Below are 19,990 nucleotides of genomic sequence, written 5' to 3'. Positions count from 1 at the left end.
CCACCCTCCATGCTGTACTTCATTCAAAGATATGTATTAAGGCTTATGTGAATATGGGCGATAATAAGTCATTTAATGTACTGTATTTCAAACAACAACCAAAAAGATTGTCGGCATTAACAACAAAAATCCCACACACCTACATTAAGCAGTTTTGGTAAATTTTCTCCGTTTAAAGACAAAAGTTGTAGACGTTTGAGTACTTTAAGAAAATAATAATTGTAGTCTAAACTTCTCCCCCTCTATAACCCCTACCTAGAGAACCTTTAGTTACTTCGCTTATATAACCCCAAGCCAGGGGCTGGAGAGGTAGGAGAAAAACATTAACATTATTGAAAAATAAACATGTCAACAAAACAACTCCAGTGCATCATGGGTTGGCGTCCATTGTCCATCAGTGGACTATGAGAGAAGGATTTAAACAAGGTACAAAAATCCCATTTTCTCCATTGGGGGGGCACTGGAACAATGTGAATATATCAAAGCACTCCCTAAAAGCGGGAGTTCTCTACAACTAGCAGGATCTAAACTGCTTACATCCGCAAGGAGGCATTCCTGGATGCAGAATCATTGAACACATAAAATAATGTGAAGTGTGGAAAAATGACCAGGTAACGACTGGGCACAACTGTCCTACCGAGACCCCATGTAGCAACACCTAGAAGGCACTCAACAACCTGGTGGAATGCATTGTCACATTATCTGGAACAGGAAACCTACACTGTTATAATGTTGCCAAATTACTGAGGCAATCTATCTGTCCGTAGTTTGGTTGCTGCCAACCCCTCGTGAACATCATACAGCACAGAAAGCTAATCTGTACTAAGGATATCCGCTCTGCTATTCAAATATATTTTAAGCGCTGTGACCACATCTGTAAGATGTAAAGATTCCTGTTCTGTAGACCCTTCAGGAGATAATTTTGGAAAAACATTGTCCTGGTTCAGTTGGGATTTAAATATAACATTTAGTTGTAAAGCGGGCATTGTTTGAAGGACCACTCTGTCAGAGTTTATTTATCAAGCCCCTTTTCTGTGTTTGTTTCTTTTTGCCAGCCAAAGTTATTTAGCCCTCGGTAACAAGCATCTGTTGTTATAATTGTCCAATTCCAAAGACCTATGCTTGGATTACTAACCTGAAGAACCGACCAGGCAGGCCCTGGTGAGATTTGTTTCATTTAATTAACAATTTAGTTAACAATTCCACCTGAAATTCAATTGCAAACTGAATAGCCTCGAAGATACAATTTAACCAAGGACCCTCATGATTTAATGGACTGAACCCCCATTGGGAGCCATCAAAGACCTGATACCATACTGTAAGGCCAGAATCTGCAAAAACACTCCCTGCTGGGATGTCTAAAATAGAAGCCCTCCAAAATTTGTACCGGAACAAGGCAACTTTTTGATAATTGATGAGGCATCCATCAGACTCCAAAATCTGAATAGTTATCTGCATGTGACCCTGAAGACAGGTAATGGAGTCTGCCTTGGTCAACAACACATCATCCAGATACAGAATAACTGTTATGGCTCTGGCTCTCTAAAGGGTCCCCATCATGGCCATAACTGTTGGTTCTGTACCGAATAGAATGGTGCAAAACTGCAAGTGCTGAGGTTGAACAGCATTCATGAGAAGGCATTGATGACATTACCAAATTGGAACATAGATTTCCATTGGGAAGAAAATTTTTGATAGAGATTGAACTGACCTTGCCAAGAACTGAGCTCAAGGTGGTTCATCCATAGTAAATTGTCCGGGATGGACAGATACTGCACCCTGATAATTAGAAGGCGGAACTAAGGGAAATTTTTTCTCTGGTAAAACCAAATGGCAACTGACTCGCTGCTCAATTTGTGTTTATAGTCTGGCAAAAGATGTCCTCCCCAATGTATTGCCTCGCCAATTAAGAGGGACATTTAGAACAGGTGACAAATGTCATTGATGTCACCTCACTTGAAGAGGCTCTGGTACTTCTTATATGTGACATATGAGAGAAAAAGGATGATGGAAATAAGAGTAGAATTCAATCAGAATGAAAGAGGAGTACTGATGCAGCTGAGCTCCGGATTACGGTTAGTTCATAAATAGCTGATGGCAAATACTGGGTGTAGCCGCACTACTTGTGGCATTAGTGACTATGGGCCTGATTCAGACCCGGACGCTATTTGCGGCCGCTCGCTGGCTAAAAGGGGCCGGCTATTTAAATCATGTGCTCGCACTGCATCGCGTAAAGCTGCTCACTAAGTAATAGCAACCGGCCGCACTATGCGCTCGCACCTGTATAAAGACGCCCCTTTGCCACCCGCAACACAAGTCATCTCCGGCAGTTGTAGGATTAATCGGGAACATCGAGAGCCATCGGAGCTGCTCGCAGTTCTTGTGATAGCCTTTTCCCACCACAACATTGCGAGCAGTTCAGGCTAAAATACAACACAGTCACATGTGTAATGACGCTACCTTGCTAATTATGCACACCCATTAAACGCCGTTCTAACGGTCATGCACGCCTGCTTTCGCACATCCACACCCCCGTTTTCAAGCACCTTCCCCTGTTACCACCCACAAACGGCACTATCTGTCACTTAAAATAGCGGCCCAACTGCGGGCTATGGGCGAGCACTTTCCCATCGCAATGACTGGTTCGCGCACGCGCATTGCGACTCATACGCATGCGCAGATTGCGAAAAATCGCTCAATGCGAGCGCAGCATAGCGTCCAGGTCTGAATCAGGCCTATGTCCACCATTCAAAATGATGGAGCCAACAACCCCCCACTCTTTAAAAAAAAAAGAAAGCGATAAATACTCTAATACTTGCTGCTGCTTAGGCAGCACTGAACATAAGCTCTGGCTCGTAGATATAGAGGGGAAAGAGCTTCAGTAAAAAAAAAAATCATAAAGTGGTCAAGCTAGTACCAGTATACACCATTATTCCAGTGCCCCCCCAAATGAATATCCAAGAAACATGGACATATAAAAAGAACAAAACATTGATACCACATGTGCCCTTGCTCTGTGCATGTAGAACGATGTAAAACATAGACACTGGAAAGTAAATCATTAATTTCAGGTCATCAATATTAATATATGTACACACATACATACATGTTTTTGTTGGTACCGTGTACTACATGTAACAAATCTGGTCCTGTAGTTTAATCGTCATCTCTTTTTCTTGGGTTGCAGAAATTGCCAGGCAAGCTGCACAAATAAAACTTCTGCGAAAGCTTCAAAAACAAGAGCAGGTCCGGGCAGCAAAAGAAGCGAAAAAACAGCAAGGTACAAAAGTGTCTGGCATCAGGTTATTCCCAGAAGCAAACTGTCTGTTATATCATATCATTGTTCTGTTCTAGCTATCATGGCTGCAGAGGAGAAACGCAAACAGAAGGAGCAAATAAGGATGATGAAGCAGCAGGTAACGTTTGTGATTTCTCATGTTATTAATGGAATGTGTTCTCTGTTTGTTTGATCTTATAAATGGTGACATTTGACCATAGAAATTTAGACAAGGGTCCCATCCCTATGTTTGGGAGCTTAGCTCCTGGTCTGTTCCTTCTCAAATATTTCAGAATTGGTGAATAGAATTAAATAGTAAATCTAGTCACAGATGTATCAGTATGCCTGGCAATATCGGTGTTTGGCCCAATTTGGCATATTTATGGCCTCTAATCAGGTACAATGCAAAATAATACTGAGAACACAAATTGCTTGGGTCAATATCTTATGTTAATAAATATAGTCAGTATGTACTTATCGGCCAGTGAGTTCGGTCACCTACCAACCACATTGACAGGCCCTTCTGTAATCCGATCATTCTGCCGGAGCATCCATCGGCCAACATGTATGGCCAAACTGATACTGATACTAAATGAGAAAGCTGACTTGACTGTGTGGGGCCACAGGAGTCCATCCATAAGCTGGTGGTAAAAACTTATATGTCCTGACTTTTCCTGTAAGGGAATAAAAGCTGTGGCCTTATCTCTATGAGGAAGCATTTTTACTTGGGCGTCCTGCACCTTTGGCATGGGTGTTGAAGTTGCGGCCTGAGTTCCCCAGAATGAGCTGTTACGTACCCAATCTAATGCCATGCTGAGCACTTAAGTAATATGCCCTACTACCTGCAGAGTCAGTGCAGTTTGACATCACTTCATGAGCTTAGATAAATGATCACTAAAGACTCCGTCACTATCAATCCCCTCCGAAACTCCCCTTTCAGTAAAAATTACTTAATCATCTCAGTATCCCTCCCAAGACTTACCGAGAGCCCAATCACTGAGCCAAGTGCTGATGGACGGATACCATTGAAGTATTGGTAGGTGGATCGAGGGCATTTAAGTGCTGGGAGGCTGTATGTCAGCACACATGCCAACAGCAGCACCAAACCTTTGGGATCGGCTGCTTATTTGGGTACTATGGCTGCTGCAGCAGTGTTTATAAACCTTGTTCATGTTGTGCTATGTTTTGTACTGCAAGTTACTTTTTATTGTTTTGTGCGTACTGTTTCTTTTTATGTACTGTGTAAGGCTCTGCAGATCACTTTTGGTGGCCTATAAATAAAAGATAGTAATAACTACGTGTGTGTATGTATTACGTGTGAGTAATCCGACAAAAGTGCTGGGCGCGCAGCTGTTTGCCGGCTTAGCGCGGCGCTAACAGCCACTTGCCTGGCACTTTAGTTAGAGAATGCCTCTTACCGCGCCTTAACACCCAGGTTAAGTCGCAAGAACCGGCATTCTCAGACTTAACCCATTCCTGACAACGCTAACAGCGCGTTGCATAGCTGTGGGAGCTCCCTCCCACGGCTATTCAACATCGCACTGAATTGAATTCGGCACAATATAGTATAATCATTCATGCAATTTACAAATATATTTTACAATTGTTTTTCTTCTTTTTCAGGAAAAAATCAAGAGAATTGAGCAGATCCGAATGGAAAAAGAACTCCGTGCCCAACAAATTCTAGAGGTATAAGAAAACGTTTACTACTATATTCCTTGTGATTTTCCAACTGCATTGCTCCTCTTTGACATTCATGTTATTGCACTTTGTTTTATAGAGCTTGCAAAGCTGTATCTGTGATATCTGCTGCATGTGTGCACAGAAAACTAATAAACAGCTGCCACATTCAGAAAACAAAATACTACATATTTCCCCTATTTACTACTCAGAGCAGCAGCAGATAAATCAATATATTGAATCATTCATACAGCACATTTGCAAAGCAAAAATAGTTGTGAATATATTTTTAGCTGGAGATGGCTACAGATATTTGTTTCTGTGTGTATCCTACGTGTGAGTTTTATTTAGTATATTTTATGTATTGCATATATTTGTGTATAACTACCAGCTAAAATATTGCCTGCCAGATGCATACAAATTTAGCTGTGATCTCTAGATACCAATGGATTATTGTATCTTGTGGCCAAATGATTAAAACAGTGGTAGATGGCGTGTTTTATTTTACCAGCAATGAAGGGTGTAAGGGCAGGAGGGCAGTTACCTACCAGAAAGGATATCTTCTTTTCAGTTGAGGTGTGATATACAGAGAAGTATGGGTCATCCTTCTTTGTAACAATAAGGGTTGTGACCCACTCGTGCTTAGTTTGCCCCCATATAGCACTCGGCATGTGTACGCACTATTTGAATGCACATAGCAGGTTGTGAACACTGAGAATTCTTGGCACACAAGCACTGAATGCTGCATACAGCGTCCATATAGTAAATCAGCGCTAATGTGACAGGAACTTGGTGCTTACAGTGCCTCCTACTTGCAAATAGAATGTAAGTACTGGCCTCCTAGGGTTAAAATATACAGACGTACAAAGAGCCTGTGTGCCACTAACTTGGGGGCAGTCAATAACGGTAGTAATGGAAATAGCATCTGTGTGGCTATGTATTTGGTTCCCGGCCGTGCCACATACGTACAGTGTTCCCTCTTTATATCACCAGTTTAAAACACAGCCTGAAACTGGTTTTATATAGAAAAGGTGACCTATCATATAACTAATTTGTTTTAATATAACTTTGTGCCCAAAAAAATACCTTATGGCAATCAAGGGAGACGTTATAAAGATAGTAGCTTAATGAAGGAGCTGTATACGAGTATATATGTTTGGTTTATTTAATAATTTAAAAGAGTTTTTTTGCTGAATGAATGATTGATGATCCCTCATTAAAGACAGTGATGAGATGCAGTTATGCATTAGAAATACATTGGTTCTGTAGCCCCATAAACCTTAACGTTTGATTTAGAATGATGTGCCAATACTGCGGTGTTAGTATAAAGGGTTTTTAACCTTTAGCTGCACACCCATTATTTAAATGGCAGCCAGACTAAACATTAGCATGCGGTAGAAATACTGCTCTATTGTGCACTGTGTCCTGTATTGTGCTGTCACCCAGTAGGGTACCAGGCTTTCTCAAGCATCTGATAAAGTGTTCAGATTGTAGTTGTGCTGTTGCATGACCTTGAGACCTGTTTTGCATGCACAGGCTAAAAAGAAAAGGAAAGAAGACGCAGCAAATGCCAAAATTTTGGAAGCCGAAAAACGAATAAAGGTTAGTTTAGATAAGAGCGTCCTTTCCAACTTGTCTCTTTATATCTGACATGCTTTGGTTGGGTAATTTAGATTGACTGACGTGCTTTTACTAAAAAGGAGAGTATGCTGGACCTCAGTTGTTCTTCAGCCTGTCCTAAATTGACCCCAGTAGGTCGTGTTCTCAGTATGTGAGTTAAAGAACCCGAATCTCAAGCAAGTTTGTATAAAACGACATATGCAGATGTCAACATGTAAACATTCTGAGAATGAACTGAACATAGATATTTGACTTGTGGATTTCACCATGGTTGCAATTTTTACCTTTTGAGCTTACACAGTGAAGGTTCACATAGGCGGTGAAATGCGTTGCTTGCACTACGGCACTGTACAACAGACTCCAGTTCCGATCTGATTATTCTTTGTTTGTGCTAAATAATTGCCACATATATTCTGCTTGACCTACAATGCCTCACCCAGGCACGCCGACAGCCGTGCCAGGTCCCGGATGAAGGGGGCGTGGTCTAATCGTGGGGAGGCTTGGACACGCCGCCTTAGAATAATAATTAATAAACATTTTTGCAGCGCCGCTTGGGAAGGGGGGGCGCTGTGAGCCCCTCAGCTCGGCGCACAGCCAGTGGGGGGCATGTTCAGTGTGATTGATCCCCCCCACAGGTATAGGAGACTGGTGCAGGTGCCTAGATTTTCCATCTTGCCCCATCCATGCCTTTGATCTGTTTAGTCCCAGTCACAAAATGGTGTTGGGTCAACTTTGGTTGAAAATAATTAGCACTGAGTGGCCACTATTACTCTCAGTCCCCATAGTAAGTTATACTGTATGACAAATGATAAAACAGTATCTTGCAGTGAGGTTGCATACAATGGGAATCATTTCATCCAGTTGTCCATCTGTGCTGTGACTCCATTGTATTCAAGGACTCTCTCTGATCACAGTTCTTATCAATGCCTCAATGGGATCAATCATATATTTATGAAAGTTGACAGAGATGCATTTGAATAATGTCTGAGACTTAACCATATGGACATTCATCATTTGACCACACTAACTTAAAACCTCATAGGATTCAACCATACGTTTCTTGGGATGAATCGCTAACATTTATTATTTTTATATGTATTTAAATATATTCTTTAATAAACTGGTGATGAAAGGGAAATCACAACATTGTTGTAGGCTTAATGACAGGATTTCAGAAACATGAATCATTTAAACGTCGATACGCAAACAGTCTATAAAATTATTTATACACCTTGTTGTTTTAACATAACTGACAGGTGGGAGGAGAAAGGATAGACAGAGGGAAAGAGTAGGTAATTGAGATTGAGGAACAGCAGGTATGAGCCAGAGGATGGTGAATAGCATGATGACCAGTTAGATTCAAGAGGAATTGAGAAGAGGGCGAATACAGCAGACGTTCCTGCTATTAAAATTAGGGAAGTGTAGGGTCATATTGAAAAGCGCTTGGTGGGTATCCGTTTTGACGGTCGCGCTGAAAAAGTCACTTGATTCTTTAGACACCATATATCTAATCCATGTGGACGTGAAATACTGTCCATTGCTGATAATAATATTGTCTATTGGCATATATAAGTTGATCCAGCTGCCCCATTCTCCAGTTGATGGAGGCTCCTGCGAGCGCTAGTGGTCCGAGACACAGTGGCTCTAGCTGCATTGTTCTGGTCTTTCAAAACGGGTTTTTTATACTTGGATATTGGGATATTTGTACATGATAGGAGCCAAAAACCAGGATCAGTTGTGGCTCCATAGGCCACTGTCTTAGGAGACAGCCTGATCACTTCCTTCCAGAAGGTAGCAATGAGGGCACATTTCCTCCAAACATGATAAAAGGAGCGAGTCACCCTGTGACACCTCCAGCAGCAGGGCCGTATTAACCCATGGGCCCCTAAGCTTTCAGATATTTTGGGCCCTGAAGGTGGATAGGTTACAGCATCCGTCCTGGTATCTCCGCTCTGGATCTTCAACCCATTCGGCTCCACCTCTATGCTGGGGTATCCTTGCTCTGAACTTGGTGGTGGTACTGAAGAGGGCGTCGGAATCTCCTGTCCCTGTGTGTGCTGAGCTCTGGAGGAGAGAATAACTCCTCTAGGTAGCAGCTGTGATAACTCCTCTAGGTAGCAGTTGTTACACCTCCATGAGAGGCAGTCACATGTCCTCTCATGGAGGTGTAACAACCCTGATGCTAGTGCTCTATTGACCCGCTGCCATTGTCTCAAAACAAACCTCAACTGAGTACGAGTGTGCCTTGCAACTCCTCCCTGTAGGGGCCCCTATGCCTGCAGGGCCCCTAGGCTTCAGCCTAATCAGCCTTATGAATAATAAGGCCCTGTTCAGCAGATTGAATAAACCCTACGATAGGTCATTGCTGCATGCTTTGGTGATTTGGCCACACGTGTGTGGCTATGGTCAATATAGATTTGGCCATTCAGCAGATTCAGTCCATTTTTGCGTTTTTGGAAAATTTACATATACATTTGTGAACGTTGGACAGGACACAGGGAAATCCTCAAAGCATAACCTGAGGTAATATACATGATGGCAGGTTAAAGGGCAACTGTTCCTTATTTAAAAACATGGGCACGGTATGTGTTATTATACTTCATTATTTTCTGCAAAGGCAGCAATTACAAGGACTCAACCATACAAATCACCTAAAGACATTTTCTTTTTATTTGTGAAATTTCTATTTAATTTTATTTTTTAACAAAAGTAAAAATTTCCTGAAAATGTAACTTACCGTAAAACTGTAAAGTATTCTCTATACTTGCTCGCAATCCTGTTTTCCGGGGGGAGCTTTATATTTTCTGCACTGTACACACTCCATGGAAGACCATACGCAACTGAATAACTTCGGGCCATGCAGAGTCCTACACATCTCAGCTGCACTGAGCGGGGGTAACTGGAGGGCAGCAGGGCATTCTTACATAGGATGTGATGAGGATAAGTGATCCGCAGGTGCGTGGATGGATTTGTCGGCTATTTAGTGGTGAACACATGCAGAGATTTGTCTGATTTTCAGATGGATCTTGTGTACCGAGGAGAGCGCTGGGTTAGTGCATACTGATGGTGATAGTGGCTACTTTCACAAGCGGATGTATACTGTAGGGGCGGTGCAGTATCTGTAGATATTTCTGAGCACACAATGAAAGAAAATCTGATAAAAATCTATTTTAAGAGAGAGGCTATTTTACATAGTGTTTTGTGCACTTTGCACAACCTAAAGTCTCTGTCCGTCCTGGAGAGCGTAGGGCATATTTTACTAATGTGAGCATTTTGGGAGATGTTGCTCATAGCAACCAATCAGATTCTACTTAACATTCAATTAGCATCTTCTAGAAGATAATAGTTAGAATCTGATTGGTTGCTATGGGCAACAACATCTACACTTCTAAAAACTCACTAAAATTTACCCCCATGTGTGTTTCCCCTTCATTACTGATCCTTAATACTTAGTGACCTGATGGAGAGCGAATACTGTACCATTTTGTGTACAGCATCTTATTTGAAATCTCCATAAAAACAAAAACTTCCTTATATGCTTATTGATAATTTTGGCACTTACATCCGCCTGCCAGCGACGCTGAGAGGGGAAGGGCGGAGTGGGTACTAATTACATGGGACCCCTCAGTTTCTTGCCCGCCCTTTGCAGCCGTGCACAGTATTTTGCATTCTTTTTTATCCAAATGGGGTGTGGGGACACCACGTAGATTTTGCCATACCCCTTTCTGTACCCGGCCCCCGTGGTTGTCTCAACGTCCCTGCCCCTTACATCTGGAGATTTGGGATGTAGGAGGGAAGGGGTGTTGTAATCTAGACTGAGTACAGGTAAGGGTGTGATTGCTTAATTGTGAACAAATGCAGGCCTGAAAAAGCTGGATCCACAGCAAAGACTGCTTTTGATTGGCTGATTGAGAATGCACCACGGTCTCTGACAGATGCTTTCTTTGCTGCTTCAGCATATATTATAGTGCTTTTCTGTGCGTGTTTTAGCATAACTTTTTTACATGAGAGGGAGAGTTGCTTCTGCTGTATTATAGAGGTGTTTTAACTTTTACTGATGTCGAATAGTTTATGCGTATTTCACTAGCAAACAAATGGTTAAAAACATATTTTTTAAGTGTTTGTGGTGTAACCCGGGTGCATATGCTTCTAGTGCCGACCTGCATGCATCTTCTGATAGTAGCAGATTTTGTAGCCCTGTCTGTAGTTCATATACTCCCATGTGAATGTGCGTGAGAGGGCTTGCAACGGGTATAGACACTAACAACTGAAATATTTGTTGTGTAAGGAAATTTCCATTATCTGTTTATGTTTAACTAAAATACTCATTACATCATTAAATATTTTTTAATAGAACCAGATTAACTGTATAGGTGTTCAGAAGTGATCCTTGATCTACAATCAGATGTATTATCTAAAAGCACAGCCTTTTGTTTCTGTATTCACGTGGTTTACAGGGAGCTTATAGTCTATTGCAATTCTCAGAGCACCATATAGATAACGATTCAGCAGTGCGGTCATTTGTAAAGGTTTGAATAAACTCTGTGTACAATTCCAACAAAATATTTGTGAATTGTGCCATTTTTGGAGTGAATGTAGTATTCTATATTGTCACAAATCTTCGTTTAGTCCACATAAATATACAGAGTAATTTACAGGCTCCATCTGCTGACCAGATATGGAATGGCAACTATAATTTAAATTTTTTTTTCAATATCAGGGTTACTTGTAATATTTAATCATTATTGCTGACAGTTCTAAAATCAAGTAATTTTCAAAAATATTTTTTGTTCAAAGAATCTCTCTTTCTCTCTCTCTCTCTCTCTCTCATTCTCATATATATATATATATATATATATATATATATATATAAATATATATATATATATATATATATATATATATATATATGCAAGACAGGGGTACTGTTTATAGCGCTACACCAAGAAATATCTGTGTATATGTCCTTTAAATTGACGTCTTCCAAAAATGCACTCCCCGTATAACCGGTGGCCACCAATTTTCTCCTGAGAGACTGTTGCTGTATCGTCTCGAATGGTAGTAGAGTTTCTAAAAAGGAGGTGAGAAAAGGCGCTCTCTGGTGTAGTATTTAGGAAATATCTGAATATTGAGGATAAGTATTAAAAGTACCTTCATCAATTAATAAACAGGCACATCAGGGGTCTTTTTATGGAGCCAGCGTGTATTCGTTCTCAATATGAATCCCAATGTCGGCAGATAACTTTATCAGATGTGCCTCGGAATTTTGAACAATCACTTTGGTTCTGCTCCTCCCCGTACATTCAGTGGTGTAACATGCAGATATATAGATATATAGAAGGAATTGCGCTCTCAAAATGCCATACTATTTTGAGATTTTATTGCGACATAAAAAACAAACAGAAAGACAATACGGTTCTTACATTAAAAGTAGGTGGGTCTCTAGAGAGACAGTAGGCATGGGATAACCGCACAGCACCTCAACGCGTTTCGTCACTTAGACCCAGCTCACTGGATTGGACTTCATCAGGACATTGGGATTCATATTGAGAACGAATATTCAGATATTTCCTAAATACTACACCAGAGAGCGCCTTTTCTCACCTCCTTTTTAGAATATATATATATATATATATATATATTATTGTGTGTGTGTGTGTGTATATATGTGTATATATATATATATATATATATATATATACACATAATATATGAATATATGCACATTTATATTTTAAGACTGTGAATGCTATAATTAAGTTAGGCACATTAAGAGATTGAAATATGCTTTTTTTAAGACATTGTTATATATTTGTCATTCAAAATGAATTAATAATTGCAATTAGTGAGTAAATTTGTCAATCACCCTTTCTCCAGCTGGTATAAAGTCTTGCTTCTGTTTTCTTTTTAAGGAGAAGGAAATGAGACGGCAACAGGCAGTTCTCCTGAAACACCAGGTCTGTACACTTGTAATGCTAAGCGAGAATTCATTCGTAATCATTTTAAAATAGACGTATATAATATATATTAAAGTGTACTTCTTGTCTACATAAAGTTAATAAAGCCATTTTGTGGGCTAAATCAATATTTAGCCAAATTTATCAGCTCACCAATTTACTAAGAACAAGGATAGCGAGACAACATGTCTGATGTTTCTGTGAGGTAACTGGTTCCCAGTAAATTGATTGGCTACGTTCTCATAACATTATTAATAATATTGCTTCAACCAACAAAATGGCTGCCTTCACTGTGAATATACTACGAGTGCACTTAAAGCCTGCTTGTGGGCGTGTGTTCTATAATTACCTTACAATTATTATTGCTCCATATATACTGCTGATGTATTTCCTGCCTAGCTTTGGTTATGGGAGCTTTTGGGGTAATTTTAATTTTTTTCTCAAATGGTTATTTTGTAATCTGCATTTATTTCTGTTTCATAATGATGTGCCAACTCTTTCTACCAGGAGTTGGAGAGGCATAGACTAGATATGGTATGGGTATGTTTGTTTTTGTACGTCTTAACACCGCATCGTGATTATTTTGGTTGTGACATGGTTGTCCTAGCAATGCATAAAGTGTAGCATTGGCTGCTGTCATATTACATCTCCCCGTGCATGGCTTAACAGTGCAGCATATTGCATACATCTGCTAATTAACCTGGATAAACTAATATGGCTCAGGCTACTTCACACTGCTGACTTCAGTTACTTCACAAGCTGACAGGAATATATTTGGTCACAGACAGAAATTTAAATCTCCCTCCTAAATTCTAAGATGCATCAATTTCAGCAAAACACTGTGTCAGATGTTTTAATAAGTACCCTCACCCCTTATGGCATGCAGGATGCAGCTCTTGTAACTTTATGCAATGCATAAAAGGAGAGTCAATTGGATAATCTTTTATTTTTCATTCATGCATGTTTATGAGCCATATATACATATATTTTTCCACTTGGTCTATTAATAAATAAATAAAATAATGTCAGCATTTACAAATATATGTATAAAAAAAAGTTGCAATTTTAAGTAGATAGACTCATACGTGATAACTTGTCACAGAACATTGCTCAGGCAATGCGAGTTCTCGTCACCTACACGCAATGAAAGCAGAGACTGTAGCCTATAATTTCGCTAGAAACCAGTGACCTCACCCGTGCACAGAGGCAGACATTTTGAGGATTGAACCAATCTTCCATGAGACTTTAGTTTAGTCTATCTGTTCACTAGGAACCGATACTGAGGCAGATGTGGCTCGCTAATGTAACAGAGTCCTAGTTATTCCAAAGACCAAATTCTCATGAAGATTGGTTAATTTCTTCACAAAATGGCTGACCTCAGCCTGGGTGTGCAAGGTTACTGACTCCCATTTCAACCACTATTTTGTCTTCGTATTCCAATTGTAAGCTCATAAAGGAGCATCACACTGTAACTGACCAAGAGTATACTTTGTGCGCTTTTGTGATTTTTTTATTTTATTTTATTTATTTATTTATTTTACACCGTCTTCATTATTCATTGCTTTACTATTACCGCTTTTGATTTTTGTACCCGCTTTCTAAACCGCAACTAAAATATGCACAAACTCGACCTTATGTGCCTTGTATTAATGTCACTCACTGTGACCAGTCTCAGTGCTAAATCTGCAACTCTCAGCTTCATGTTCACCAGATGCCTTGTGGTGTTTTTTTTATTTTTTTTGTTCTTTTCTTTTTTTTTATTTTGTGTGTCCTGCTTGGGCTTTCTCTGTCTGATCTTGTGTCTGTTCTGCTAGGAACGAGAGAGGAGGAGACAACACTTAATGCTTCTGAAGGCTGTAGAAGCTCGTAAAAAGGCTGAGGTATGCGTTGTTGTCTCAGCATTTCAGGGAAGGTGATAAATGTCCACGTTAGCTAGAAATCCTAAACAGATTTTATGTTGTGCCTTTCAGAATCCACACTGTTGTTTTGTCAAGAAGCTAGTTTACAGTGTAGCCACATCATACACATGGTGGAAACAGCTATTTCATTGTCTGACACAATATTCAAGAGTATGTAAATTATCACTAGGAAGTAATGATGTCACAATATTCACGAGGATGTAAATTATCACTAGGAAGTAATGATATCACAATATTCAAGAGGATGTAAATTATCACTAGGAAGTAATGTCACAATATTCAAGAATAGAGATGTTCAGGCTTGGATTGGTTCCATTTTTCAAATTCAGAATTTTCACTCCAAAAATCGGGTCTCAGAAAGAGGCAAAATGTCATCTTTCATGGATAAACATCTTTCCTGGACAAAAGTCCATGAAAGATGATGCTTGTCCATGAAAGATGAAGTTTTGCCTCTTTCTGTGAAACAATTTTGGCAGTAAAATCAGAACTAATTCGAGCCTGCACATCTCTATTCAGAGGATGTAAATTATCACTAGGAAGCACTGATGTCACAGTATTCAAGAGAATGTAAATTATCACTAGAAAGTAATGACGTCACAATATTCAGGAGAATGTAAATTATCACTAGGAATTCGTTACATCACAATATTAAAGAAAATGTAAATAAAGTAGTGACCTCACATCCAAGTTCTCTAGGTGATCGTTACACCAGGGCCGGATTAAGGTCTGTGGGGGCCCCTATTAAATGTGACAAACTGGGGGTATGCGCAGTGGGGACCCCAGTAGTGTCAGTGCCCACAGTGGTAGTGTCCCGTGTGCAGAGCCCACAGTAGTGGTGCCCTTTATGCAGTGCCCCCAGGAGTGGTGCTCCTTATGCAGTGCCCCTTATGCAATAATCCCATTAGTAGTGCCCCCTGTAGTCATGCCCCCTGTGGTTGTGTCCCCAATAGTAATGCCCCCTGTTTAACTACCCCCAGTAGTAATACCCCTGTTGTGGTGGCCCCAATAGTAATGCCCCCCAGTAGTCATGCCCCCTGTGTGTGCCCAATAGTAATACCCCCTGTATAAATGCGCTCAGTAGTAAAACCCCTGTAGCTATGCCCCCAGTAGTCATGCCCCCTGTGGTAGTGGCCCCAGTTGTAGTGCCCCCGTAGTAATGCCGTGCCTTCAAGTAGTAAAACCCCCAAGAGTAGAGCCCCCAATATCAATGCCCCCAATAGTAATGCCCCCCTGAGTAATGCCCCTAGTAGTAATCCCCCCCGAGTAATGCCCCCAGTTGTAATCCCCCCCCAATAATCCCCCCAGTAGTAATCCCCCCCCAAGGAATGCCCCCAGTAGAAAAGCCAATCGCACTTAAAAAAAAAAAAAAAAAAAGCTAATACTAACCTCAAGCCACGCTGCCGTCCACGTCCATTCCAGGCGGCTGCTCCTCTGCAGTATGGGAGAGACTTCATGACGTCTCTCCCATAGTGCACTGCGTGAGCCGGAGTCCGGAGCTCACGAATGAGCTCCAGTCTCTGGCTCCGGCTGACACTGCGGGGAGGGAGCCGGGCGCCCGCTGGTTACAATCTCAGCGGACATCTGGCATATAATGCCTCCCTGCGTCGCCGGGGTTAGGTTGGCCGGAGGAGGCGGAACTGGTTCCGTCTCCTCTGGTTCACATTAACCCCGATGGGTGTGGGGGCTTTCAGGTGTGGGGGCCCAGGGACGATCGCCCCTGTCGCCCCCCCTTAATCCGGTCCTGCGTTACACTTCAATTTCTAGGTGGTGACGTTCCAGACATTGAATCAATAATGTCAATCAATAAAACATCTTTTTATATAAAATTGTGTACATCTGTGTTCTACATTCAGGGCCTAATGGTTTACATGCGCAGGTATGCAGAACAGGTCATATGAGATCGCTCGCAGTGCCCCCCAAAGGCTGAGTGGGCGGTGTGTCACCCTCGTTTTATAGTGCCGGGTCAGGGTCTGCGTCTTCCAACGCAGATTTCCTGGCCCCGGCTGAACAGTTCTTTTGCCCATTCTAAGTAAGCTTAAGCTTAATACCCCCCTATATCTGCTGATGGTGGGGTCAGGGAATCAGGAACATCTGCGTTTCTGATCATCAGATGTGGGAAATGCGCCTCAGAAGTATAAGCCCCTTAACTCATTTGGGTGATGACTGCGGCCATCGCAACTGATGGTCGCAATGGTATTCCGATGCTGCATCCATGGACGAATGCTGTATGTTTAGACGCAGCACTCGAATCTGAGATGCTGGCAGGAGGCATCTTTGTTCTCAGATGCCTCCTACTACATTAATATACGTTAGCATCACTCTTGTGTCCAAGGACGCAGCAGCAATGCTAACAGCGCCCATCTCTGAATTAGGCCCTCAGACCGTGATAGCTGTGGTACACAAATGGGGTTAACAGACAAAACAGAGCACACGTAAGACGTCCTTTGTATAACCAGAATTGAAATGAATGTAGTTTAGGTGCTGTTCCTGAGTATGAATTACAATGCAGCATATATCAATATGTCACTTTACAGGCTGTGTTTGAAAATTACATGGGCTGATTGGTTTGTACTTTATCTCCATCCACTATATCTCTCTCCAAGGCTTAGTACATAGACCCCTTATGCCGCATAAACACTAGACGATAAGTTGGATGATATGAACGATATCATTATTGTTCATTGCGTTCAATATCATCCAGTGTGTGCAAGACATCGTTAACAATGCGCGCTCCCGCGCATCGTTAACAATGTATTTAATCACCCCCGTACTTGCAGGGCAACTTGACGATATCGTCAGGTTCTGCAAGTACAGGGGGTGAGGGAGGGTGCCGTCACTGAACGATATTGTTAACGATATCGTTCAGTGTGTATGCTCAATGTTGTTAACGACATTGAGCCCAGCAGTGCAAGGGACACACTTAACGATATGCTCCATGAGCGATATCGTTAAGTGTTTGAGCCATTAGTCTATTATTGCACAGTTGGAAGAGTGCAGTGTTCTGTAGGTTTTGAGAAGTAAGTGACTAACAGTGGCGTAACTAGGGGGGGTCAGGCGGGGTGCGTGCCCTGGGCGCCATTGGACCGGCGGCGCGGGGGGCGCCGCTGGCCACGGTGCCGGCCCGCCCTAGTTAGCCAGTGTAGCGCCGACCGCAATGAGTGCGGTCAGCACTACACATTTACACAGGACCGGCGCTAGGCTTCCAGTGCCGGTCCTGTGCTGCACACCTGAGCCCGTTCCCTCCCCCTGAGCGCTTGCCCAATAGCGCTAGGAGGCGGGCTCAGGCTGTGCATAACACACGCATCGCCGCCAGCGCTGGCGGCGATGCGTGTGTTAAACAGCAGCCAATGAGAGTCAGATAGACTCTCATTGACTGCTGCAGCACCCACTGCAAGAGGCGGACTTCCGTCCGGCTCCTGTAGTGGGTAATGGGACAGACGTCATGACGTCTGTCCCATTATGCTGAGCGCGCCAGCCAGGGAGGACTGGCGGGCGGCGGCGGCGGCGGGAGCGGCGGCGCGGACTGGAGGAGCAGCAGCAGCGTGGATTCAGGTAAGTAAGTTTTTATATATATTTTTTTAAAAACCTGTCAGCACTACTGGGGGCACAACGGGGTGGCTACCACTGGGGGGACCTCTACTGGGGTGGGGGCACAACGGGGGTGGGTGGCTACTACTGGGGGAACCATTATTAGGAGGACCTCTACTGGGGGGGGCTATTACTGGGGGGCACCATTATTAGGAGGACCTCTACTGGGGGGGGCTATTACTGGGGGCACCATTATTAGGAGGACCTCTACTGGGGGGGGCTATTACTGGGGGCACCATTATTGGGAGGACCTCTACTGGGGGGGGGCTATTACAGGGGGCACTTAATCGGGAGGGGGAACCTCAACTGGGGACCACTACTTGGGGGGGAACTACTACTAGGGGCATTATAAAAGGGGCCTACTACTAGGGGCACTGCACTGGGGGGACCACAACTGGGGGCAATAACAGGAAGGACCACTACAGGGACCACTGGATAGGGGGGGTCACTACTGGGAGCCTGCTTCAGGGGGACCACTACTGGGAGCACTGCATGGGAGGGGGGGGGGACTACTGCTGGGGACACTATATAAGGGGCTTACTGCTAGGGGCACTGCGGGGACCACTACAGGGGGCACTAGATAGGGGGGATCACTACTGGGTGCCTGCATAAGGGGGACCACTACTGGGAAACCTGCATGGGGGGGGACTATTGCTGGGGGCACTATATAAATGGCACTGCATAGGGGGAGGGGGACTACTACTGGGGGCACTATATAAAGGGCACTGCATAAGGGGATACCACTACTGGGTGCACTGCATTGTGGGGACTGCTACTGGGGGCACTGCATAAGGGGGAACACTACATAGGGCACTGCATATTTGGGGGGACCACTACTGGGGGCACTGAGTAAGGGGAACTAATTGGGGGCTGTATAAGGGGGACCACTACTGGGGATACTGTATAAGGGGCACTACTATGTGCCTGCATAAGGGGGACCACAACTGCATACTGGGGGTACTGTATAAGGGGTACTACTGGGGTTAAGGTGCATATGGATAGGAATGTTCAGCGTGAAAATAAAGGGGTGTGTCATGTTGACACGCCCCATTTTTAAGTGACCACGCCCATTTTTTCCCCGCGCGCGCCTCCGATGCGCGCAAATATCGTACTGTTGGGGGGGCTCCCTTTTCAAATTTGCCCTGGGCTCCAACTACCCTAGTTACGCCACTGGTGACTAAACTGTAAATTTACTATAAAATTAGGATATGCTCATCAACAGAGCAGCCACAATGTTCAGAAAGGGAGCAGTTTATATAGGTCCATAGGTACAGTGTGTAAGATGGGAAGTGCTTCACACCCAAAGGAGGAACAAGGTCTTCTGTGATGTAAACATGCAGATAGGAAACAATAGTTATGATTGTATATAATAATAATAATAATAATAATAATAATGAACAGGCAACTCTTTATCTTTGCTAGCTTTCTCTGTGAATTAACTATTTTTCTTATGAAGATTTTTATACTTTATTGTTTTATAATCCTATTTTTCCTGAAGGAAAAAGAGCGCTTAAAGCAGGAGAAGCAAGATGAGAAACGGCTGAATAAAGAGCGTAAACTGGAACAGCGACGGCTGGAACTGGAACTGGCCAAGGAGCTAAAGAAGCCAACAGAAGATATGTGTTTGGCTGACCAAAAGGTATCTGCATAAGTTACTGTGCTGGACACTATTGTGCTTCTGTTTGTCCACACAATGTGTGATTGGCAGCTGCCAGCACTGGTTTGCCGATCACATTAACCATAAATAATTTGTCCTGACCACCAATCTATGGCAAGTGCCCGCGGCACTCAGTATGGGATTTAATTCTAAAACAGGGAAAAATATTTATTTCAAGGAAAATATCACAGCTCAACACAATATCAGTTGTAAATAATCAGCTGTCATAGTAACTATAACATAAGTATTTATTCAATAAGATAATCATTTAGCCTAACAAGACATATGCATA

The 19,990-nt window shown here is 42.6% G+C and overlaps 1 protein-coding gene across 21 annotated transcripts in view; it reads left to right on the top strand.

The window, feature by feature from the left end:
- BAZ2B (bromodomain adjacent to zinc finger domain 2B) overlaps window positions 1–19,990 on the top strand; it is a 267,863-nt gene that overhangs the window by 220,211 nt on the left and 27,662 nt on the right. For 14 of the 21 annotated variants that reach the window (XM_088474781.1, XM_088474783.1, XM_088474790.1 and 11 more), the window contains 8 exons: window positions 3,188–3,280; window positions 3,355–3,416; window positions 4,901–4,966; window positions 6,494–6,559; window positions 12,490–12,534; window positions 13,042–13,074; window positions 14,349–14,414; window positions 19,540–19,680. In XM_088474781.1, coding sequence (XP_088330907.1) covers window positions 3,188–3,280; window positions 3,355–3,416; window positions 4,901–4,966; window positions 6,494–6,559; window positions 12,490–12,534; window positions 13,042–13,074; window positions 14,349–14,414; window positions 19,540–19,680 — 572 coding nt within the window. The remainder of the gene's footprint in view (window positions 1–3,187; window positions 3,281–3,354; window positions 3,417–4,900; window positions 4,967–6,493; window positions 6,560–12,489; window positions 12,535–13,041; window positions 13,075–14,348; window positions 14,415–19,539; window positions 19,681–19,990) is intronic. The other 7 variants (XM_088474799.1, XM_088474797.1, XM_088474796.1 and 4 more) reach the window with 3 other exon arrangements.

This window comes from Taudactylus pleione, unplaced genomic scaffold, assembly GCF_031769625.1.
Source record: "Taudactylus pleione unplaced genomic scaffold, aTauple2 ptg000156l, whole genome shotgun sequence".
Taxonomy (NCBI): Eukaryota; Metazoa; Chordata; class Amphibia; order Anura; family Myobatrachidae; genus Taudactylus; species Taudactylus pleione.
The sequence above is the reverse complement of the archived record's forward strand: the minus strand, read 5'-3'. Positions and strand labels throughout refer to the sequence as shown.